The sequence below is a fragment of the Periplaneta americana genome, chromosome 7, assembly GCF_040183065.1.
Source record: "Periplaneta americana isolate PAMFEO1 chromosome 7, P.americana_PAMFEO1_priV1, whole genome shotgun sequence".
Taxonomy (NCBI): Eukaryota; Metazoa; Arthropoda; class Insecta; order Blattodea; family Blattidae; genus Periplaneta; species Periplaneta americana.
In genome coordinates, this window is record NC_091123.1 from 82746696 (window position 1) to 82773719 (window position 27024).

Sequence of the window (27024 nt, forward strand, 5' to 3'; positions counted from 1 at the left end):
TAGTAACAGTGTCCTATTTATTCTTCTTGGAGCCAAATTTGTAACTTTTAAAAGTGTGGTTACTGTGTTGAAGTGTATGTGTTGTAACGGATGCTTGATTTGTTATGTATGTGAGTCAGTTATGGGATGCTTGATGTCGTCGCAATGTCGTAATTATAGTTTGATTGTGTTTGTGTGACTATTGTGTATTAATTTATGATGTATGGTACGGAAAGCTGCATATTTGTGTTATAGAAGTGTTACGTATGTGTGTTGTTAATGTTTTTGTATGTTTCAAATTGATACCTGATATTTGTTTTGCAATCGCAGTGCCTAATTTACGGATTGTTTATGTTTTGTTTACATCGCGTAAGCTAATTTAATTTTCTTTTCCATTTCTCTTTATGCTTATCTTTTTTGTGTATAAAACTATAGCCCTAATATACATATGTAAAATAGGGCTAACCCCCATTGGAGATACAATAATAATTATTATTCATATCGTTATAATACGATAACAGAATACAAATGATGACCTGAATTTTATTCATATCTCTAAAGAACGATAACAAAATATAAATAACGTGATATCCATAAAGAACGATAACTGGATATAAGTGATAATTTGAATATCATTTACATCGCTAAAGAACGATTAAAAAATAAAATGAAAACTTGAAGAAGGCCCGAACCCACGACCTTTGAATCATTAAACAAGCACTCTACCGCTGGTCTACGAGGCGCAGATATGGAACACTTTCATAGTTCCGGAACTGCTTGTACAAGCACATGCATCGTGTAACATCGCCACGACCCGAAGTGGACTTTGAAAATATTCGCTGTTCACGAGTGCGGCCACTTTTTTTTTTGACAGCTGTACAACCGTTCTTTTCTGTTTTTTTATATAATTTATGTGCGGTTTATTTTAAATGCATTAGAAATATAGAAAATGTACAATAACGACGTAAAAAGGACCTTTGTTGTTGTTGTTTTCTAATGCCAGGCATTTGACAATAAAGTCATTTGACCTCTTGCACTCCAATATTTTTCAAAGATATTATCATGGCCAGTCACTGAAGCACAGATTTTGAGGTGTTCCGAATCCATTTCTTGGTTTGAGTGCACAATGGGCAGTTAGGGGACTGATATATTCCAATTCTATGCAGGTGTTTGGCCAAACAATCATGGCCTGTTGCCAATCTAAATGCAGCTACAGACGATTTGCGTGGTAAATCGGGAATTAACTGTGGATTTTGATGCAGAGAGTTCCATTTTTTCCCTTGGGATTGTGTTATCAAATTTTGTTTGTTGAAGTCTAAGTATGTAGATTTAATAAATCTCTTCACAGAGTAATACATAGATTTAGTAACAGGTCTGTAAGTAGCAGTGCTGCCCTTCTTTGCTTAAAGCATCCGCATTCTCGTTTCCCAGGATTCCACAATGGGATGGTATCCATTGGAATACAATTCTTTTATTGAGTGATATTAATTGAGAGAGCATTTTAGTTATTTCTGCTGTTTGAGATGAAGGTGTGTATTTAGAGACTATTGATAGAATAGCTGCTTTGGAGTCTGACAATATAACTGCATTCTTAAATTTATTGATGTTGTATAGAAGATTCCTGAGACTTTCACTTATTGCAATGATTTCACCAGTGAAACCTTGTTCTCTGGAGATCAAGGATCCGTCGGTGTATAAATGAAGCCAGTTTTGTGGAGGGCACCTAATATTAATTGTCTCTAAAGACAATTGTTTCATTATTTCAGTGTTTACTTCTGATTTCAGTATTTCTGTTAAATTTAGATTATATTCTATATTTAATAGAGTTAAAGGGTTTGGTTTAATTTGTAAGTTTTCTTTTAAATTCGGGATATTGATTTTCTGTTTTAATTCCTGAACAATGGATATGAAACTTTTTTGAGTTTTCAATCTACATAGAGGACTATATGAAAGTCAATTGTTTCCTGGTAATCTGATAAATTTTTCATATTGAATCAGTGCTTTTTCTTCTATTGTCATTTTGATGCTGTTAATATTAGTGAGGAATCTCATAGAATCTATTGGAGTTGTTTTGATTCCACCAGTAATGAGTCTGAGAGCTTGGTTTTGAACATATTCTATTTCGTTTATGAAAGGTGAAGTAATTAAAATTTCTCCGCAGTATGTCAACACTGGCTATATAAACATTTTGTATGTAGTGTTCAAAGTATTTCTAGAGCATCCCCATTTCTTTCCTGCTAGTCTTTTTAGAAGGGAGAATCTTTTACGAGCTTTTTCAGAAATGTATTTCAAATGGTTGCTCCATGTTAACTTACTATCGAAAATAACTCCAAGATATTTGGATTCATAAGTCCTAGGAAGGTGTTGGCCAGTGTATTGGATATTGAATTTTCTTTCTTTTTTACCAAGTGAAAATATTTGGTAGTTACTTTTGCTTAGATTGAGTGTCATCAAATTTGATGTATTCCATTCATGTAGTTGATTTAGAGCTTTAAGAGCAGAATTTTGAATTTTGTCTCTATGTCTGTAAGATCCGAAAGTCCAGAAAACTATATCATCTGCAAATAGTGCTGTTTTCATGTTTGATTCCTCTAATAGGGAGGGTAAGTCATTTATATAAATATTGAATAAAGTTGTGCTGAGGACAGGGCCCTGAGATAGACCTCGATATGTTTGTCTGTAACTAGAAAGTGAGTTATTGAATTTAGTGGCAATGAATCTTTGACTAAGGAATTCTGATCTCCATCTGAACATATTGCTGGAGATACCTAATTTCTGGAGTTTTAGTAATAATTTATTTCTCCAAACAGAGTCATATGCTAACTGAAAGTCAATAAATATTGCCAAGGTATCTTTTTTCTTGTTAAAACTGTCTTTTATTTCTTGGCCGAGGCATATGACTTGTTCATTGGTAGAGTGTAGTTGTCGAAAGCCAGCTTGTCTTGGTGATAAAAGGTTTTGTGATTCTAAATACCAAGTTAATCTGTTGAAGATCATGGACTCCATGGTTTTTGCTATCTTGCTTAATAGTGCTATTGGTCGATAACTATTAACATCATGAGCAGGTTTCCCTTTTTTGTGAATTGGTACAATGATTGCTTTTTTCCAAACTGCAGGAATTGAGGTGTTCCATGATAAATTGAAAATGGATAAAAGTACAGACTTGGAAGTAAAATTTTGATGAAATATTTCAGGTTTTGTACTAGTAATATTGTTTTTATTATTTTTATATAATTCTCTTTTGATAAATTTGTCAGTTTTTTTGATACTGGGATGTAATCTGTGAGAGTTTGAGTAGTATCTATTAAATGCGTTTGCTATATCTCTGCTATCTGTTAGTGTTTTGTTATTATGAATAATAGGTTGACTAGTATTTTCCTGTGTATTGGAAATATTCTGCAGAAATTTATATGTTTTAGCAGTATCGGTTCGTAATTAATATTTTCAATAAATTTATTAAAACTGTTCTTTTTTGCTGTTATAATTGCTTTTTTAAGAATGGCTGTCTTCTTCCTCCAATCTTGAGTATCTTCTGGTGTTTTGCTATGTTCTGCTTCGGTTCTTGCTTTATCTCTATCTTGTTTCAATAAATTCAGGTTTTCTGTCCAGAATGGGGTGTATTTTTTTGGTTTTCCTCGTGGAATGTGCTTTTTTGCAATTTGTACTGCAACAGGTATCAATATAATATTCCAATTCGTAACAATATTGTTGGAACATTTCGATATTAACAATGTCCACAGTTATTCTGATGTGTTGTTTAATTTAATTCACACTAAAAGGAAGTGAGTTGAAAAACTCTATCTTTAATAACATCTCCACAAAAAAGTTGCAGGGTATTAGATCCAAATGTTTTGGTAGCCAGAATATGACAGCCATGTTCTCGTCTGTCAAACGGCCAATTCAGCATTGTGAAAGATGTTTATCTAAATAACGATGAACAACTCTGTGCCAATGAGGAAGAGTTCCATCTTACATGAGAACGAAGTTATCATAGAAAGAATAGTCCATACAACTTTTCATGGGATATGTAAAAACAAATTAATTTGAGGTGAATCCCGTACATGCTCCACCATGTGTCCAGGTTTTTAATAACAATATTAGAACTGCGTACAATCATCCAACAATAAGAAAATAAAGTATTATAATCTTTGCTGTAGTCCACAAGTCACACATGGTGATGTAAGACCTATGGAAAAAAAAAAAAAAAAAACACGCACGCACGCACACACGCGCGCGCGCGCACACACACACACACACACACACACACACACATACTGCTTCATTATATTTTGTGTTCTTTTATATTCTGTTGTGGAATCCATGGATAGCTAATCTAGTGACTAAGGATCGGTGATCTTGGTTTTTCTTTGTCCATTCTCTATTTATCATTGAATCCGTTCCATAGAAGTCTTGCCAGATTTTTTCTCTTTTCGAAGTTCTTAGCTGCAGTAGTTTCTCTGCCTGACCAGTAGATGGCCGCAATAGCTTGAACTTCAGGTTTTTTCTCAAGAAGGGCTTCCTGGTAAGTTCGTGAATGTTCTATCCTAATAGCAGTAAGGAATTGTAGGTAGACGAGAGAGGGGGAAATAAGAGGTTTCTTGGTTAGGCGAGTAGTAATGTATTGATACTTGGAATTTCGTCTTCTGCCTAGAAATGTAGACTAGTTACACTCGGAGATTCGCTTTTGCGTAGAGGTGTAGACGAGAGGCTTTGAAATTGTGCTGCAGAGATTAGTATTGAAGTTTCGAGAATGCGGAAGTTATACGTTGGCTACTATGGGTTATTCTGGAAGGATCCGGAGTGCAGCAACATGTATTGGGTATTGAGAGATTCACCTGTTTCGTAAAGTATTAGCTTGGTGTTTTCTAAATTCTTTGAGACGTTTCCTCCTCTTATTAGTCTATGGTGTGTTTGTAATAATTTAATATTGTACAGATGTGTGTTAATAATTTATTAGTAGCTGAGTTAAGATTGAATATGGCTTTGAGCCTCAAGTAATGTATTAGAGTATATTGTACTGATTATCAGCCATTAATTCTCATTTTTGATTATTTAATTTAGTTTGACATTGTTACATATTTTTCATTATTAATCCTTTGTTTTATCATGTCAGTTAATCTCATTGCATATAGTTGTATTCTTTTACATATTTAATTATATGTTATATTATTTAATATCCAGCATTGCTTATTTATATGCTTCCAATGTGCAACTTGATCAAATCCACATCACCATCACCACCTGACCTAGTAGCCGTACCTAATATATGGTGACGCGTGGCATTCTCAATAACTATCAAATCTGAAAGTGTGGGCTTTTCCCAGATTAATTCAATTAGGTGATTATTGGGGTTATCTTGGTCTAGAATAGCATATTTGCTGTTCTAAGAGGTGGCCCTGTGATGTGTTCTATTCCACAGATTCCTCTAACTGTAGCAGCTGATTTTTCTCTTATGTGAATCCTGAAGGATGAACAGATTGTTTGAAGGGTGATACCGAGGTATTTATATGTATCGACGGTTTGCTAGGTTTTTCACTATCCCATATTAGCAGGTTGTGCCTATTAACTTTTCCATTGATGTTGGAGGTCGACTCATCACTGAAAATTGGCTCGTCAAAGAAACCATCTTCTTTCCCACTACATGCTTGCACTTCTATACTGAAAGCAGTACCTATGTATGATTTTATCATCCACAATTAAATTTTGCACTAACTGCAACTTGTAAAGAGTCAGTTTCAACTGTTTCTGCAGAATTTTCCACTTCTCTATACACAAGCATCTCATGTTCTGAAATTTTTTGCTCCTGTCACAGACTGCCTTGCTGGTGGCACTTTATCGTATTTTGTTCTAAAATGCCACTGCTTGACAGTAACAGAGTTTGTTTTCGCTAGTTCAACCACAAAAAATCCATTTTCCACAGAATTCGCGGCCATCTTACTCAACTGGTGACGTGACTCAACAGCTGATGCTGACATAACAACGATTTGAAGTTGTTCAATTTTCAAACTCCTTGTTATCATACATATTGGGTGTATGTCTAACAGTTTTGGTTTTATAGAGTGTTAAAAAAGTGTATATTCATTTTGATCAATCAGGTCAAAATATAATTTACAATAATATCTTTACTTACAGACCTTTCAGTAACACACAGACAGGACCTTCTCTGCTATATCCTGGATCACAGATGCACTCATATTGATCATGAATGCTGCTCCATACACAACGAGCATTGCTCCCACAGTCTTCAGGAGAGGAGCATTCACCTGTTGAAATAAGACGGATGTAAGTTAAATTATGTACTTATAAGTTTCATGTCAACAGTCAAAGTCAGGATAGGAGAAGAAATTTCAGAACGATGTAAAATAGGAAGAAAAGTACGACAAGAATGCCCTTTATCATCTACCTGGAGGATCTAGAGAAGATCTATTTTCAGAACATGGGAGGAGGGGTAATAGTGGGAGGAAGAAGAATAAAGTGCATAAGATTTGTTAATAATATGGCAGTGTTAGCAGAAAAGGAGACGATAATAAGGGATATGCTACTGGAACTATAAGTGACAACTGTGAGCAGTATGAGATGAAGATAAATACAAATAAGACGAAGATCATGATTATCAGAACAAAAATGAAGAGGTAAACGTGCGAATTCTAAATGAGGCAGTAGAGCAAGTGGACAGCTTCAAATACTTGGGGTGTACTATGAGCAGTAACATGAGCTGCTGCCAGGAAGTCAAAATGAGAACAGCAATGCCCAAGGAATATAGAAAAGGCAACATCTTCTGCGGAACTCTGGAAAAAGAACTAAGGAAGAGATTAGTGAAGTACTTTGTGTGAAGTGTAGCATTGTATGTAGCAGGAACATAGACATTATGAAGAAGTGAAGAGAAGCGAATAAAAGCATTTGAAATGTGGATTTGGAAAAGAATGAAGCATGTGAAATCAACAGGCAGAATAAGAAATGAAGCAGTGTTGGAAAGAGTGGATGAAGAATGTATGATGCTGAAACTGAACAGGAAGAGAAAAAGAAATTGGTTGGGTCACTGGCTAAGAAGAAACTGCCTACCATACTGAAGGAAACATTGGAAGCAATGGTGAACGAGAGAAGAGTTAGAGGCAGAAGAAGATATCAGATGATAGATGACATTAAGATATATGGATCATATGCGGAGACAAAGAGGAAGGAAGAAAATAGGAAAGATTGGAGAATGCTGGGTTTACAGTGAAAGATCTGCCTTGGGCAGAAAACTATGAATGAAGTTTCATGTAATTAATGAGGAAAATAATAAAAAATACTGAAGAAAATATACTACACTCTTAAAAATACTTTGTGATTTCAGCTGATGCATCTTGAAAGCAATGTTGCTGTACATTTCACTCTTCTGGTATTTGATAAGCATGCAATCTGTCGGTGTGTTTCGAAAATAAACGAACGTCATGCTTCAAGAACAAAATTACAAAATAAATACAGGTAATAAAGTAATAAAACAATAACAAAAACGAAAAAAATATATTTAACAATGAATTAAATTACAATAGCACCAACAATAACTACTGTATAACAAAATAGATCATTTACAAGCCACACAGCAGACAAAATACAAAATATACAAACATGCATGGATTTGTTCGTAAGACGAACTGGCAACAATGCTACTATGTCACAACTCAGAACAGGCTATGATTTGCTGCTACCGGAGCAACCATGATAATTTAACTTCATGTGAACATACTTCCGATTTAATTACAAAGTATTTTAATTCAAATATAGGTAGATTAAAAAACTACTGTATTGTAAATTATGTATTTATCTGAGACTTCTTTTAAAGGTACAGAAGTTGAAGCAAATTTTTTTTTCATGAAAACTTTCAATATAAATGTATGCATTTCAATTACAAGACAAAAATTTATAATTGTTTAAATATTCGCCACAAATAATTAGTTTTAGAGTATTAAGTGTGGGAATTTTAACTCATTTATTTATTTAACATATCTGTATGTCTCTTTGCTGAAGTTGTATTCAGGTTTGTTTCGAGGCTAATACGGGCACTACAAGTCGCTTAGATCGTGTGAATATCTATGAAGAATGATGAACTAAAGACTATCAGCTTTAGCAATGAAATATAAACCAAAAAGAAAACGTGATATAGGAAGATCAAGAGTGAAATGGGTGCCGAAACAGATTCAGCATGAACCTAATCCTCAAAGTGAAGAAAAAAAGAAGACGAAGATATCTAGATGTAAACAATTTTAGTGAGATCATTTAACTATTGTTATAAATAATGTAATAATAATTAGCAAGATTTGTAATTAATTTGGTTACCAACGGAAAGAATTCGAATAATTATCATTTTGAATAATTTCGAGGGAGAATTAATTTTACAGGGAGTTATTCCTGAAAGCTTAATTTGCATAATACACGTCACTGTACGTAACAGAAAACCACAATTTAAAGTCACACAGAGTTAGTGTGCACTCAAATGTTGGCTGCTTGACGGTTGTCAGCCCACTTTGAGGTCTGTGGATATAGAGGGAAAAATTGGATCGGTGTCGGGTAGAGTTCCCGGGTAGCTCAGTGGGAGAGCGTTGGTACGTTTAACCAAGGTCCCGGGTTTGATACCCAGCCCCGGAACAATTTTTCCCTCGAAATTATTCAAATTAACTTTACAGGGAGTTATTCCTGAAAGCTTAATTTGCAATTATCATTTTATACTTCAGTGATATAATAGTAGCTGGCCACTATAATGGATACACGGCTTCTAAGGGTTAACCAAATCACACAACAAAAAAGAACCCTTACCTGCTTGTGTGCATAACATTCCATCTCCTTGGTAACCTGGATTGCATATGCATATTGCTTTGCCTCTTGCCTCATTATAGGTGCAAGTAGCATGAGGGTCACACACATCAGCTTGTAAACAGGATATGTCTGCAAAAGAAATAACAATATGAAGATCAGACATAAAAAGGCTGTAAGTGCCAATTACTTACTTACAAATGGCTTTTAAGAAACCCACAGGTTCATTGCTGCCCTCACATAAGGCTGGGATACCATCCTGTGCAAGATTAATCCAGTCTCTATCATCATATCCCACCTTCCTCAAATCCATTTTAATATTATCCTCTCATCTACGTCTCGGCCTTCCCAAAGGTCTTTTCCCCTCCGGCTTCCCAACTAACACTCTATATGCATTTCTGGATTCGCCCATACATGCTACATGTTTGGATTTAATGTTCCTAATTATGTCAGGTGAAGAATACAATGCGTGCAGTTCTGTGTTGTGTAACTTTCTCCCTTCTCCTGTAACATCATCCCTCTTAGCCCCAAATATTTTCCTAAGAACCTTAAGTGCCAATATCTTTGAAAATTAGTTTTTCCAGAAAGGGTCAATGCCCCTGGCTCAATCCACTAAGGAAAAAAGATAAGTCCCATTGTAATTTTATTTATATAGTAACCTAGCTTCTTCCATAGATATGCAAAATGTTGATATTGTATTACTAGTTTCACAAGAAAGCCCTTTTTCTAGGGTTTTTCTTTTTGGCACTTACAGACTTTTTCATATCCAATCTTCAATTCACAATACAATAGTAAAGACATGACTAATACCGGTAAATATGTAAAAATTCAGCTGAATTAAAGAGTTAACTAAACATTAACTTATTGCTGAGAGGAGGAAATATGAATACTGGTATTCTAATAAACAAGGACAAAAATAGTTATGGTAACATAGATTATGAAAAACTGCAGTTATTAATATTTTGAAGGTATATGTATTTATTTTTAGATTATTATTAATCATGTTTCATTTTAAATTGAAAACACGACACATGTAAGATTTAAGCCTACTTATCTGGAGACAGAATTAACATAAAATAAAAATCCCACAGTAATTATGATTCATCCCATGTTTAGTTTGAGCTGCTGTCTGTAAGCGAATACTGGTAATTCCCTTTAGTTATTGTATGATTTACTGATAAAAACAGTTGTGGTATCACAGATACATAGACAAAGTCAAAAGAAAAATAAGATAAACAAACAAATAAAAATACTATATCAACATTAGTTTCCATAAATTCATTTGTATCATAAAGAGGGTTTTTGATTAGCCAGTCACGAATAACACACCTAAATCTATTAAAATTAACAATATGTGCACTATAAGCAAGTTTATTAAACATAGACAATGCAATTGATGTAAACCATTGTTTAGACTTGGCTAATCTAACCCTAGGGGCACAAGGTGGTAGTTATGTCTTGTACCATAATGATGAATCTCACTATGTGGATAATAACTGAATTTGACTTAACTTTAATCAAACAATGAAAGATATACAAATTCACAACAGTTAAAATTCTTTCAGAAATAAACAAAGGTTTGCAGTAAATTAAACATCAAAAACCAGAATCAGTCAAAATGCGTATTGCCTTTTTTTGCAAAAGAAGTACTTGATCAATTTTCTGAAAATTTCCCCATAAATGAATACCATAAGTAATAATAGGCCTACTATTAAAAAATAAAAATACGAGGTTCTAAGAAATTCTTTAAGTACAAGATATCTAAGTCTCCTTAATAAATAGAGATATCAAGTGAATATTATTTATACACCGGGTTATAGAATTCTTATGAACCTCATAAATCATGGATTGTGAGAAATATAAAACAAATTTTTTTATAAAATATTCATATTACACAATACCAAGTAAATTTATGATACACACGGTAGTAGCAAGAGAATTTTTTCATATAAAGTGAATACCGGTGTGTGGTATGCGATCAATGCATATTTTTATTATACAGTAAGCAATTGTTGCATGGTAATAGAAAGAAGGTAACAAGCAAAATTAAAATTCTTACAGGATCCAGGCCAGGAAAATAGAGATAATTATTTCAAAGAAAGACAGGAAGCAAGTCATACACTTAAGAACAAAAAGAGAGATCACTTGAAGGAAAAACTAAATGAGGTAGAAACAAATAGTAAGAATAAAAACATTAGAGATTTATATAAAGGCATACAGGAATTTAAGAATGGATATCAGGCAAGGGTAAACGTGATCAAGGATGAGAATGGTGACTTGTTTGCAGAAGGAGGTGCGTCTTACAACTCACGTCAACATGTCACCATTCGAAAAGAACCCTGAAATGTGATATCTGGTCTGTTATCCCTAGCCACACAAGGAGAGACAGGATTGAAGAGAATAATTTTTGATTGAGTGAAATACCTACAATCCAGACACCATTTTTAGTTAGCTTTATTACAATGTCAAGCATATTGGAAACCGAATCTAAATTTTAAAATTTACTTACCTATTTCTTCGCACTCATATCCATCACCTTCATATCCAGCATTGCACTGGCACTGGTATTGTCCTAATGACGATATGAAGACACATTGTGCATGTGGATGACATCTGTTTACAATGTTACACGATACTGAAAAATAAATACACAGTATGTCATCTTCACAATATTATGAATGTAGTTAAGCACTCTTCTGTTCATCTGGTAAAAGATATTCCATTTGTAAAGACAAGTGTAAGATAGAAGCTAAATAATATTATTAATAATGACTACCTAGTATAATGAGAGAATAATGAATTTCCATAACAACACACTAACTTTTTAAAGCACTTTTATAACATTAAAATCATAGGTCCACTGCAACAAGTAGGCAAAGATATACACTGCTCTGCCTATTTAGTAGAATGCATTTGAGTCTAAAGAAAGCAGACAACAGTACAACATGGTCTGTTGCGACAAGAATCCAAGTCCCTACATACCAATTAGGCATCATGTCACAAAACGTCCATGCCTAAGTATTTTTGACAACGTAAATATTATCCAACTCCTAGAAAACGGCACAAATATTAAGGATATTACTGGAGAATTTAAGGTATATTTATTTATTGTTGTATTTTATAGAAAGATATATTCTAGGAAATAAAATTAATTTGTATTAAAGTTGTATCAAAGTCACTCTTTATTATGAATTAACAACTCTTAAATATCCATTCCTGTTGGATCGTTGTTTTCCTGTCCATAATATTCCTCGACTTTCATGCTCTACTGCTTTCTGACTGCAAGACACTTTCTCCGCGTGTTATATCTAAGTAGGTGAACATTGACTTTCTCCTATATCAGGCATTCAGAACTGGGAGACAGTTGTGGTAGATGTCACAAGCCAGAATACGTCATTCATTCCTTCCTTCAATCCCACATGTCACTGACATGGTAGGGTAGAGGGAATTTGTATTCAGTGCCTAGTCATCTAGTACTACATGGTTGTGAACGAGTCACAGAGAGGTCATTCAACGCTAGTGAACTTTGGAAGAGGAACCAATGCTATCCCCGTGCTTCCACCCCTCTCTTTCCCAGTTCTGTATCCCTGTCCTATATCGGGGGAGCAGTGTACTCCCAAGAATGCCGATCATAAGCACGGCTATTACAGCATATTGAGTGTTTATTCGTAATTCGTAACCCTTCGTAAGAAGTCACTAACCTGCTTTTTCATTCAAGAGAGCGTTTTTCGTATTGCATATTGAGAGGCCACTGCACAGTATCAAGTGTATTTATTTGCACAGCAATGGTAAACCTTATATACATATTAGAGCAGCAGTTCTCGAAGTCTGTGCCACGAAATTGTGTGACTGTACCACGAAATTACGTGGCTGTACAACAACAATATCTTTATGAAAATGGGAAAGTATGAACATATACAAAACAGGCATATGTATTAAATATTTTAATAATGTTATCTATTGATCTTATAGAACTAACAAATTGTAATACAAACTGCAGTAGTTAAAAGTGTTGTGTCAATAATTGCAGCATTTTTATAATTCAATGAGAAATATTGGCTTATTTACCTCTGCACAATGGTTCAATACAGAGACGAATCACAGACAAACATACGTAATTCTTGGTCTTCAGAAAGAATTAACTCTCGTTTTTTTTTATGTTTAATGTTAGCCAATGTAAAAAATTGCTGTTCGCACAAGTAGGTTGTTGAAAACTACAGAAGTGTAGATGCAGGTTGTCTCTCTAATTTCAGCTTCAAAATCGATCTGCCTGAAATTCAGCCAACTCTTCTGGCTCTTTTAATTAGGTGTTTCGTGTCGTCAGTAGTCAAAATAAAGGGTTTGCGGAACTAATCACATTCATTCAGATCGATGAAAGAAAAGTATTGTTGCAGTTTATCCTGCAGAACCGAAAGATGTTCTAAAATCGAACTGGAAGTGATCTCCAGATCAGTAACAGCTATGTAAGAAAACATTATTTCAAGGTCACTGTTTTCAACTTTTGAATTCCCATATTTTTATTTTTTTTTTATAAGAGCCCATTCACTTGTCACTTGATGTAAGGATATTGTCTTCCTTTGCCTGCATAGTAGCATTAAGACATTCAAATGTCCGAACCTTTTAAACTCTATGTTTCGTCTGTAATGAGGGCAGCAAACTCAGGTTTCTCTGTGGCAAATATTGGCAATAATTTTATTCTTCAGTTTATAAAATCTGGAGATATCTTTCCTTTGGACAACCAGTGAATATTCGTATTAAGTACAAGAGATTCATGAAGAGCACTATTTCCTGTCACATGACTGAGAAGAATAGATTTTAATGTAGTTAACCATCGCAAAAACTAAGTCCATTATACTCTTTAGATCTGAAGCAGTGGTTTTTGCTACCAATGCTTCCAGATGTAAAAAGCAATGAGTTGACTCAATGTTAGGAAAATCTTGCTTAGTCTTGAAGCAAAGCCTTTCATTTGATCAGATATTGCTGGTGCGCCATCAGTGTACAATGAAATTCAATTTTTCCAACAAGAGTTCATTTTCTTCCAATGTAGCTGTCACAGGATTGTAGATGTCTAATCCTGTTGACGTCAGAGGCAATTTCTTGCACGATATAGAACTGTTCAACAAGACAATATTCGTCTAAAAATATTATGCAGCTCAATAATTGGCATTTTTGGCTTGTGTATGTCGATTCATCAAGTCGAAGTGCAAATTTTTTATCATCTAACTTTTCTGCTCCTTGTTTCTGAGGGAAGATGTTGTCTTCTATGTGGCGAGCATGTGGCAAAGGTACTTCTGATATCTCTCTCGGCAGTCTCTTCTATTATAGATATAACTATTTCCTTATAAGCAGGTAAAATCAAAGTATGTAGATGCATTTTACTGGCAATTATTTCTGCTACTTTATAGCTCACAACTTCAGTTTTTTCTGCAATTGTTATTTTCTCCATTGACTTGACTTGCTTCACTTGAGAAGAGAGCAAACGACTGAAATAGGTTTTGTCTTTACCTATTAAATGACTATGTTTCGTTTTCAAGTATCTCTTTAGCTTGCTTGAAACCATACTTTTTCATTGCTCAATTTTTCACCATGTATAACACACTCAGGAAGTTGCGTAAATCCATAATAACTCACATAACAAGTTTGATATCTGCGCACAGCACTAGAAGTTGACTTGATCTTGTACACCCTTTGACACGGAAATATGGAAATTGGTCACTGTTCAGAGACAAAGTCCTACCCCTCGTTATAGCTCGGGAATCGTGTGCTCTGTGTTCATATGCATGCATTTTACATTGAGAGATTCGAACCCCAGTCTTTGGAATGAGAAGAAAGAGCTCAACTGCTAAACCATAAAAATTTCATAGGGAATATGTTGTTTCGTGGCATACAAATACCATACATTGCTGCTACTACTTGACTTCATCTCGATGCTTAATTTTCCCCCATGTGAAGTGCACGATAACACAAACAACATGACATTGCATGAATCTGTCCAATCAACACCACCTACATATCTAGGTGGCGTTGGTCCAATTCACGCTACAGGAGAATTTTCCATGTCAAAGGGTATACCTTAGCACTGACACTTGAAATGGGCGAATAATTTGTTGTATTTCCAGTATGATGTTCTTTACTTTGGATGCTTAACAGCTGGCATTTAACTAAAAACCTGTCCATATTAAGCAAAAATATTGCGATTTAATTCACAAATTGCAAAGTACAGTCAACTCGCGACTCACTGTTCATAGTTGAGCGTAAATTGAATTGAAGATGAGTGTTGATTAATTTATAATGCTCTGTTAGGGTTCGGAAGTGATCAAGATCCTTATCGAATGTTGTTGTTTTCTAATGTCAGACGTTTGACAAAAAAGTCATTTGACCTCTTGCACTCCAATATTTTTCAAAGATATTATCATGGTCAGCCACTGAAGCACAGCTTTTGAGGTGTTCCGAATCCATTTCTTGGTTTGAGTTGCACAATGGGCAGTTAGGGAACTGATATATTCCAATTCTATGCAGGTGTTTGGCCAAACAGTCATGGTCTGTTGCCAATCTAAATGCAGCTACAGATGATTTCATGGTAAATCGGGAATTAACTGTGGATTATAACGCAGAGTTCCATTTTTTCCCTTGAGATTTTGTTATCAAATTTCGTTTGTTGAAGTCTAAGTATATATATTTAATAAATCTTTTCACAGAGTAATACCCTAGAGTAATACATAGATTTAGTAACAGGTCTGTAAGTAGTAGTGCTGTCCTTCTTTGCTAAATCATCTGCATTTTCGTTTCCCAGAATTCCACAATGGGATGGTATCCATTGGAATACAATTCTTTTATTGAGTATTATTAATTGAGAGAGCATTTTAATTATTTCTGCTGTTTGAGATGAAGGTGTATGTCTAGAGACTATTGATAGTATAGCTGCGTTCTTAAATTTAATTGATGTTGCATAGAAGATTCCTGAGACTTTCACTTATTGCAATTATTTCTCCATCAAAACTTGTTGTTTCATATCCAAGAGATCTATAAAGTGTGAAGAGACAGCAAGTAACACCTGTACCAGCACCTTGCTCCCTGGAAATCAAGGATCTGTCGGTGTATAAATGAAGCCAGTTTTATGGAGGGTACCTAATATTAATTGTCTCTAAAGACAATTGTTTCATTATTTCAGTGTTTACTTCTGATTTCAGTATTTCAGTTAAATTTAGATTATACTCTATATTTAACAGAGTTAAAGGATTTGGTTTAATTTGTAAGTTTTCTTTAAATTCGGGATATTGATTTTCTGTTTTAATTCTTGAACCATGGATATGAAACTTTTTTGAGTTTTTAATCTACAGAGAGGACTGTATGAATGCCAATTGTTTCCTAGTAATCTGATAAGTTTTTCATATTGAATCAGTGCTTTTTCTTCTATTGTCATTTTGATGCTGTTAATATTAGTGAGGAATCTCACAGAATCTATTGGAGTTGTTTTGATTCCACCAGTAATGAGCCTGAGAGCTTGGTTTTGAACATATTCCACTTGGTTTATGAAATGTTTATCGAATGTTCCAGTGGTTTTATACCCTTGGCTAGAGTTCATGATATATCAAGACCGCTCCTGAGCATTCAAAACACGTCTGCTTAGTAAATAAGTCTTCATGCTCTCCAAGAGGCAGGGTTGCCACCTACTGTACAGATGTGCCACAATATTCCACATGGCGAAACAATGTGCTGCACCACAATCCAAAAAAGTTTGAGAACCACTGTATTAAAGCAATGGATGCTTGTGTACAGTGAGCATGAGCAAATCAGCTAGAGAAGTAAGAAGACGATTTTTAAGGTTTTAGTGCGTAGTGTGTCATAACTGCCCAAAGAATAATAGAGCTCATTTTCTTTAAATACATCATTAACTCTGAGAAAGTAAAGAAATACTGAATCAATTTTTCGAACACTTGATTGATTATGTGTGTCGACATGCCATCTTGCAACAATATTGTTCATATAAACACACCTTCAATAAATTAAGATATTTGAAGAAGGGATATTAGTGTTGGATTATGGCTGCTGCTCTCTCTCATTATGCTGTTACAAAATATTACAACTATTACATTCAAGTAGAGGATAAAGACCAACATCTGATAGCCTGTATACCTATTAGGTCCACTAATCAGGTGATAGGGGATTAGGCAGTTTAACATTGCCATAATGCATACTGTAAATGATCAATCGAACACAGTTTTCAATCTAAGATAATGCTTGAAATGATCGAGACTGACCTGTCAACTGTGATGCTTCGGTTAGATTTTTGCTTTCATGCAGAGTCAGTACAAGAGTAGCCAGCCTGCTGTGTATAGTGAACTACTGCACGTAATATCATGACATGACCCTCGATCAGTTGTTTTTATTGGAATGCAGACCTCTACTATCTAACCAACCTACCTGCCAAACCAACAACATATCCACCCATCTAAACAACCTTCTTACCTACTTATCTAGGGTCAACCTGGGTAGTGTAGTCGGTACAGCACTGGCCTTCTGTGCTCGAGGCTGCAGGTTCGATCCCGGCCCAGGTAGATGGCATTTAAGTGTGCTTAAATGTGACAGGCTCATGTCGGCAGATTTACTGGCATGTAAAAGAACTCCTGCATGGCAAAATTCTGGCACCCCGCGATGCTCAATATAACCTTTACAGTTGCGAGCATTGTTAAATAAACCATAAATTTAATTTACTTATCTAGGCCTACGTACATAGGCAGAATTTATTTATATAGACTATAAATATCACAATTACAATGATTACCTTCATTTTCATTGGTTGATTCATTTGATATATCTTCCTTTGGCACGCAAATCTGCCCCTGTACATCATATCCTGAGGGACAATCACAAGTCCCAAAATAGCAAGATGGAATAGGTAGATCACCATCATCGGTTTCATTATGTGTGGGTGACTCGTAGCAGCTGTAGCCATCCCCAGAATAACCAGGCACACATACACAAATGTAGTTATTTACGATATCGCTAAAAATGCAGGCTCCATATGGAGAGCAGTCATTTGCTGTGTCACATGATTCTGTAAACAGAAAATAGGAAAACTCATAAATAATTTCATGCCTATGAAGTGATATACTGGTAATGACAGAACTAACGAAATTATTATATTGTTTCATGAAAGGAGACAAAAAAGGGAAAAACAAAACGAAATATTTACACTAATAATTACGTAATTATATAATATATAGATGTCCCTACATTAACCGAAATCGGCACTTGAAATTATCTTCGTGAAACTAAGTAGTTATCATGAAATCCTGTTAAAATAACTAGTTCACATTATTGAGAGTTTATGTAGGATGTGGTAGCAAAGTGGATGGTATAAAAGTAATAGTCCATTAATGAATATAAGGCTTATTATAATACAATCTTATTTACTCTAGTCTAAGTCATCTGTAATCTAGTCTAGTCTATTCAAGACTGATCTAATAACTACAACGACAATGAAGTGTCTGGGATATACATTTGAAATAGAGAAGGACATTGTAATGAAAAACTGGTAATGTTTTTCCACAGGTTTCAATAACTTATAAATCAGAATAGAGTTACTTTCTGCATACCTCGGGAAGAAAGTGGAACACAATGCAATCCATCGCCTGTATAGCCTGGAAGACATCGGCATTGCAGGTTTCCTGGATATCGCTCAATACATTCAGCATCAGGGTGACAGCCAAGGTCTTCACATGATGGCAGTTCTGGTAACAATTTAAATTCACGTTTGTAAATATATTTTGAAGCAAATAATGTTTTTGTTCCAGGTACAACTGAATGACACACTTTTTGTGTAATACAAGATTCAAGGAGTATCTGCTAGATGCTACATATACAAAAGCATTATGCATGCTGACGTCTGTCAAGTGTGTGTAATCTATTTCAAGTGAATGTACTAGGTGCCATAGTGATCCGAAAGGACGAAAAAATCGGCAAAAATCAGATAGGCAAAATTATTTACAAAAATCACTTTAAAACCACTTTTTAGAAGGAAATGAAGAGTACTGCATATTTTATAACTAATATAGACCATGTTATACTAGTGTATTATAGAATAGATTATCGTAAAATATCTTTAATTACAGTATTTTATTAACTTCATATTATTATCTACATAATTGTATGCACTATTTTCATACTATAGTCATGTCGCTGTTATTTCCGGCGTGACTCCTCCTCTTTGCTTACACCTTAGGAAGTGAAGGCTCTATAAAGTCTAGATAGGTAGTACGTTCGCCATTTTTGTTCTTTCATTGCCAAGCTACCAGATGAGGAATCTATTTGCCGCACTGTTAAAAATTATCATGTCGTAGCTCCTATGATAATAAATCAAACACACTGTAATTGGGTAAATAAATGAGTAGCAAATAATGTCCTTGTGTGCTTTCTTCGAACGCCAACGAAAGAACAAAAATGGCTGGCGATTATATTAAGTATTTATCGAGCCTTAGGAAGTGCATAACGTCATCAGCAGCGAATGATAAGAAGCACAAGTTTAAATGTAGCTGACCTACAATGTGATTGGCTGCCAGAAATAAGAGCGACAGAACTATATATGTCACATTCAATTAACAAACAGATAATGCTTTCTTCTTCTTCTTCTTCTTCTTCTTCTTCTTATTTGGTATTACAGCCCAGGTGGGCCTTAACCTCCTCTATGGCTCTCTTCCATCCTTCTCTATCCATCGCCAACTCCCTCCAATTCCTTATTCCTAATCTATTCACATCCACTCGTACACAGTTCCACCATCTTGTTCTCGGTCTTCCTCTTAATCTGGTTCCATCTGGATTGTTATTGAAGACAATCTTCACTAGATAATGCTTTCTGGTGATTTAAAACATGTAATACTAATCGGGTAGATCAGTTCCTCCTCTTCTGCTTCTTCTTCTTCTCTCTCATTTTCCTCCTCTGAAGATTAAAGCTCTGTTGCAATTCTAGTAGATTCTGGTGCCTTCATAAGAATAACTACATCAGTTGACAGTGATCCATCATTTCCTTTGGAAAATGTCTGATAGAAGAAATAAGGGAGTTGGGTGTTAGCAGAAGCCTTCCGAAAATATCCTCATTTGTAGCAGTTCTGGAAATCTTTCTGGAGTGATGTTCTTTGTACGATTTTATTTTCTTGTTCTTTGTTTCTTGAGCCTCTCCTGACATCTGATTAATTAAAGTAGGGCAACAGAAATAGCCGCTGATCCATGTACAAGCACCGTGTGCAATGGTGCTGCCATGAGTATCAGGGATACTTCTCTATAAAAATGCGCGCAGTTTGTATGGCACATACTTCGGCCACATGACAGAGTTATAAAAATTGTGGAGAATCTTCTAATTGGGCACCTAACAACTCCAGTGATTGATGCAGATCGATTACACTGTAAAAAAAAGTGACTGAGTTGTGTTCCTGTCATATTTTGTTATGCCATTACACAAGAATTTTGGTTGGTCCACAAGCAAGCCCATTTCAGTTCTTGATCTAGCCTTTACCGTTTTCTACACTAGTTTTGTCGTCTTGCCATCTTATTTGCCACTTACTGACATTACGACGATAAGTTAAGAATACATTTAAAAAATCTAATCCACACGTGAATTGTAGATAGCTCGAATTAGAGCAGGTTGGCGGTTTTAATCTTGCTTTCATCTATTCTTCCTAGTTATTCACTTGTTGAGGGTTTGCTCTACAGAATCATGTAGCATATGACTGTTGTAGAAATATCGTTCATAGCGCTGCACACCTTGCCATCGATCATCGCCATAACAAGAGTGTGTTTAATACTGAGTTCTTGCTCTGTACTTGAGTAACTATTGTTGACTGAAGTGTAGTTTTCTATGTAGGCCATTTCTTCAAATGACAAAGCAGTTGTTTCCTTTTTACACGCACTCGGAAGTATCTGGGAGAAGGTGGGCGTGAATTTTGTCATTTTATCGTATAATGATTTTTCCTGTAGTTCAGATGTATGTTCTTCCCCAATATATAAGTGAATCAGTACAAGGCTACTGTTGTCACGCCAGGAGAAGGCGGCTGAAGTACTTAGACGGGGCGGAGGGGAAACAGTCGCGCATGCGCACCGCGCTGTTCACTGCAATATTCCTGTTTCACAAACATCTACTGCACGTGTCTAAGAGTCTTTGCGACTTTGTGAAAATAATAGTGCGGTTTTTATTGTAGTGTTTTATTAGTTTCAACAAGACAATTGTATAGTATAGTATAGTATTTATTAGCTGTCGTTATAGCAAAAGCTAATGACATTGTCAAATTACACGTGTGAAATTATAGTGCAAAAATGAAAATTATTCTATTACAACACTAAACATAAAACAAAATGATCACAAATACTCCTTAGAGTTTACAATTGAGAGTCAAGATTATCAAAATTAGGCTAATATCTAGATGAAAATTGTAACACACTGATCACAGATATTGATTTGATTAACAATTTATGCGAATTTCCTAATATATTACAGAATAATAATACAATTCAGAGAAAGAAACCTAAAAAATATCAACAGCTTGCTTTTCTGATTCAAAATATTCTTGTACAGAATAGAATGGGTTTCTAAGAAGCCACGTTTTCACTTTGACTTTGAATATGTCAAGTGACACTTCCTGTGCTTCCTGTGGAAACATGTTGAACATTCTACAGCCCAACATGTTAGGACTACTTTTAACTTTGGATAGTCTGCAAAATGGTATGTCCAGTTTTTCTTTATTCCGAGTATTATACTCATGTTTATCCATCCTACTGGTGAAGCCATAAAGATTTTTCTTGATGTAAAGAAGGAGTTCCAGAATATATTCATTCACAACTGTTGTTTTCAGTATACCGCAAATCTTTGTATTGCTTTAGTTATCCTTTGCTTTTCGTGTTAATAATAATATAGTTAATAGAATTTATGTTATTGTATACTGTTATTTAGGTTTATAGCAGTTTTTTGTTTATTGTAAATATGTCGACAAAGAGGAAACAAGGATTGGCAATCTATAGCGAAGAAAGGAATATTATTGGAAGTACAAAATAATTCTGCGATGAAGAAAAAGAACAAGAGTGCCTTTGCATTCCTCTTACGAAACCTACAGCAAAGGTAGAAAAGTACTCTAATCTATCCACAAGAACAATACAGCGTATAAGGAATGAAATGAAACACTGCACAGAAGAAAGTGCGTTGTCGACACCTGAGGGAGAAAAAAAAACGGAAACGTCCAGACTAGCGAAACGCAAATGGAGATGACTTCGCGGGAGATTGACAAAAAAGATATAATTGAGAATTTTTATTTGAAAAAGAAAGAGGGCCACCGGCGTAGCTCAGGAGGTAGCACGTATGCCTGCTGATCTGCAGTTGCGCTCGGGAGTGAGTTCGATTCCCGCTTGCGCTGACTACCTGGTTGGGTTTTTTCCGAGGTTTTCCCAAGCGAATGTCAGATAATCTATGGCGAATCCTTGGTTTCATTTCGCCAAATACCATCTCGCCATCATCAATTCAATCGACACTGAAGAAGCTAGTAGCTATTACAGTGTAGTTAAATAACAAGTAAAAAAAATAGTACCAAGCTGCAACAAACTTCTACCCTTTTACAAGAGAAAATTGATTTGAAATGAAAGACAACATTAAGACGAATATTGAAGAAAAAGGATTTCAGGTGGAAGAAGTGTGCAGGAAAAAAAAATAGGAAAACACTGTAAATTAGAATACGTGAAGATATCTACGGCAAATAAGAAAGCTTAGGAAAGTGGAAAAACCGATTTTGTATCTGGATGAAATGCGGATAGATAGGTCTAACAATTTAACGTTTCCCAAGTGCTGGCACGATAAAAATGTTACGGGAGTTTTGACTACCATAAATGTGTCCAGAACCCTCATTGTTGTCCATCAGGATGGGGGCGGTGGGGCTAATGGCTTTGTTGAGAGATTCGATTAATATACACGGCTGGAACATAAACAGACGATTGTCATGGACAGATCATACTCCAGCAATTTTGAAAAATGTGATGATAGTCATAGTGACAACACCGAAGATACGGAATCTTTCATGTCTGACTCCGTTCCCTTGTAGCCAAGTAAGCGGACCGAAGTTTTCAGGTCAGAGTGTAGCGTAAAATTCCCCCGTCCCGCCTATCTATTCTCCGCACCAACTCGTAGCGCGAAGACAGTAGTTAGAAGAATGTGACTATCACTATATTGTACACTGTGTCCCGTAGAATCATACCACAAAGAAATATAAATATCTCGTCACTCAGTGAATTTAGAAATATGTTTCTCATCTTGTCTTATGTAGAAACTCTCCAAGTTTAGTAACAATGAAAATTATGACGCTGATGCGCATGTGCAGGCTATGACAACACACAGAGTTAAAATGGCGGAATTCACGGTACAGCAAAAAGTGAAATGTTGTTATTGGTTAGCCGAATTGAAGTTCCCAATTGCAGTGCAAAGACGATTTAGGCAGGAATATGGTGCAAATGCTCCAGAGAGTCATACCATTGTGAAATGGTATAATCAGCTTTGGAAACAGGCTCTGTGATAAGGAAGAAGGGAAGCAGCAAAAAAGCAGTGTCCGCAGCTAAAATTGAAGATGTTAGGCAAGCATTTCAGCACAGCTCAAGGAAATCAATTCGATGGGCCAGTTCAGAGCTGGGTATTCCGAAGTCGACTGTTCATAACATTGTTCATAAAAGATTGCGACTTAGGTTTCACCCTTAGGGTATGAAGTAAAAAGACTCAGACTATATATCTACTGGCAGTATTCTTACGTTTCTTTTAATTGTCTTTTGTTTCGTAACCAATCTGCAAAACTTCGATTACCTATAACACGAACCTAAATGATTATCTTATGTTTTGTTAACAACCTGCAAAACTACGATTATTATCTATAACACGAACCTAAGTGATTATCTTATGTTTTGTTAACAACTCAATGTTTTCGTGATATTACTACACCTACATTTATTTTTAAATCATTTGTTTTCAATTTACTTTATAACAATTATTTAAAATATAATAAAAGTTTAAAAGTGACATATTCTGACGTATTCTCTTTTAAACTATTACCACTCTCTAAACACAATGCTCCAAAATATGATGCAATATTTTCTTGATTGTTTAGCAACAATTTAGTCTTGTCAGTTGAAACTCCATAACTCTGTTTTTGGCTCTGTAGCTTCTAAAATAAATATCATAAGTGAAAACAGCCATTACTTTCATGTAATATAACAATATTGAAATTTGTCAACTAAAATTCATACAGTCACTATGATAACTGAATTCAGTACCGGTACCTAACAAGTAGTCAGCTTCAAAAACTTGGAATGTACTTTAAGAAGTAACATGAGCTGAGCTGCCGCCAGGAAGTCAAAAGGAGGATAGCAACGATAAAAGAAGCTTTTAATAGGAAAAGAAGCATCATCTGCAGACCTCTGGAAAAAGAACTAGCGAAAAGACTAGTGAAGTGCTTCGTGTGAAAAGTGTGGCATAGAGCAGAAACATGGACATTATGACGAAGTCAAGTGAAATGACTAAAAGTATTTGAAATGTGATATGAAGCTGTGCTAAGAGGAGAGGGTGAAGAAAGAATAATGTTGAAACTGATCAGGAAGAGAAAAAAAAATTGGCTAAGAAAAAACTATCTACTGAAGGATGCACTAGAAGGAATGGTGAACAGAAGAAAAGTTTGTGGCAGAAAATATCAGCTGATAAGACAATATTGAGATATATGGGTCATATGCAGAGATTAAGACGAAGACAGTAAATAGGAATGATTGGAAAATGGTAGGTTTGCTGTGAAAGACCTGCCTTTGGGCACTAAACTATGAATGAATGAATGTTACAAATGTCTGTTACATCCATATTAGCTATTGTATCTTAGCAATAAACTAGAAAATTTAGTGCAGATTGCATACTGTAACACTTACTGTCACAATGGCTACCATCTCCTGTATATCCTGTTTTGCACTGACAGGCAAAACTTCCTGGCTCATTTACACAGATGGCATTGAAGTCACAGGTGTGAGTACCAGCACTGCATTCATTGATGTCCACACAGACGGCCGATTCCTCGTCCTCATTATCTCCATATAGATATTGGTATCTGAATATAATATTGAGACTTTATTAATTTATTTGAAGTAAAAATGTATCACATTTACTTTAAGTAGATGTCCAACCTCTGTGGAAAGTCAACAAGTGATGTATGACATTTAAATCATTCTTTACTTATGACGTAGCTTTTTTAACATTTCAACCAAATATTCCTAATCTCCAGTTTATTTCATATTCTGTTTAATGCCTATCTGTTCCTTAATAACAGGATAATGATAATGATAATAACAGTAATAATAATAATAATAATAATAATAATAATAATAATAATAATAATAATAATAATAACTGCACGAATTGTATTCTTCGTTCGACATAATTAGGAATATTAAATTCAAATGTTTGAGATATGGGTGAATCCAGAAATGTACATAGTGTGTTAGTTGGGAGGCCGAAGAGAAAAAGACCTTTGGGGAGGCCGAGACATAGATGGGAGAATAATATAAAAATGGATTTGAGGGAGGTGGGATATGATGGTAGGGACTGGATTAATCTTGCTCAGGATAGGAACTGATGGCAAGCTTATGTGAGGGCAGCAATGAACCTCTGGGTTCCTTAAAAGCCATTTGTAAGTATTAATAATAATAATAATAATAATAATAATAATAATAATAATAATAATAATAATAATCCTGGGTGTGACAGCCCATAGAGAGCTGAAACCTACAGCTGACTGTTGGCCTCACGTCCACATGCAACAGAGGTGAACGATCATCCAACGAGTATGGGGATATCGTGTGGATAGTTGGTTCACAGAATTTCGCTACCTATTATTATAGCTTCCCAAATTCATCATATTATTGGGTGGGCACTGGTCTCATACATTCATAGAAAATTTCATGAGAAAATTTTTTCCCCCATAAGGACTCGAACCATTGCTCATTCTGTAGTGCAAGTCCAGACATGTTGCCTTAATCCACGATACTATGGTGAGGAACTTAAAGTCAGTTACTGACTACATTATAATAAAAGAAAAACCATACAGCACTGAATGCATAATGGAACTTTACATATATAGTTGGTACAATAACTTTGATCGTGATGGTGAAATGGCTTGAAATGCAGTATATAATTTTTTTAATCATAATACGGTATAACCTACAAACATAAGGCATGAAACATATTGCATAAAGTTCCATTTTAGTACCTTGTACTTTAGTAACAACCCATGAAGCTTCTTTTTTTTAGTGGATACGTTTCAATGAGAAAAATGTGTTGTACTATTAATCATTTATGGTGAAAAATAAGTCCTTTCCTTTACAGTTCAGATATCTCTCTAATGGAGATCTGACAATGGAAATTTCAGCAGAATTGTGTCGCTAGCTTTGTGCAAACAATTAACGAGGAAAACTCATGCATTGTGTCTTGTGTCAGGTTCACAGGAAACAATTTTTTTAAGGAAGATCTATTATTAAGAACAAGAGTCTAATGGAAAAAAAGGCAGAGAAAGATCGGAGTGAAGTTGATCAGACTAGATTTAAACTTCATCTTGGAATAGGACATAAGGCCCAAACAATCGTAAATGTAGGTATGATGATGATGATGATGATGATGATGATGAGGACGACGACACAATTTATATGAAAATCTAATAGGAGAATGTGCACTTTTTGCACTATACTGGTAATCATGAGGTCAGTAGTTATGAGGGGTAGTCAAATGAAAACAGGTCACCATGCGTATAACTCACGGCAGGCAAGTTGGTACCACTAGAATTTGATTGCTGAACTGACATCTGATGATACTCGCGAAAGCACAGTTACAACCTCTGCTTACACACTAGTTGTTAGTTTATTGTGCTGGAAGTGAGGTTAGAGATACGTGTGTTTGCCCAACATCACTAATGGAGGCAGGTAAAGAATAACAGCGAGTTGTAGTGCGATTTTTGACTGCTGAAGGACAAGAAATCCATTGTCGCATGTCTGTTGTTTATGGCGAACACAGCATGTCATGTTCACATATACTGGAATGGCACAAGAAATTCCGAGAGGGATGCTTGTCACTGCAAAACAATGCTCGTCCAGGACAGGCTCTTTGTGCCATCACTCCTGCTGTTATTGCTGAGGTTGATGGTCTTATATGGGGAAATCAGCAGATCACTGTGGAAGAACTTCGTCGTTTGGTAGGAATAA

The 27024-nt window shown here is 35.3% G+C and overlaps 1 protein-coding gene across 1 annotated transcript in view; it reads right to left on the minus strand.

The window, feature by feature from the left end:
* Positions 1 to 27024, minus strand: part of Ndg (Nidogen) — a 193337-nt gene that overhangs the window by 29641 nt on the left and 136672 nt on the right. Inside the window, exons 12-17 of the mRNA XM_069830946.1 lie at positions 24706 to 24881; positions 18372 to 18506; positions 17558 to 17830; positions 11282 to 11407; positions 8776 to 8904; positions 6114 to 6242 (exon numbers count right to left, since the gene is read on the minus strand). Of these exons, the coding sequence (XP_069687047.1) occupies positions 6114 to 6242; positions 8776 to 8904; positions 11282 to 11407; positions 17558 to 17830; positions 18372 to 18506; positions 24706 to 24881 (968 nt within the window). The remainder of the gene's footprint in view (positions 1 to 6113; positions 6243 to 8775; positions 8905 to 11281; positions 11408 to 17557; positions 17831 to 18371; positions 18507 to 24705; positions 24882 to 27024) is intronic.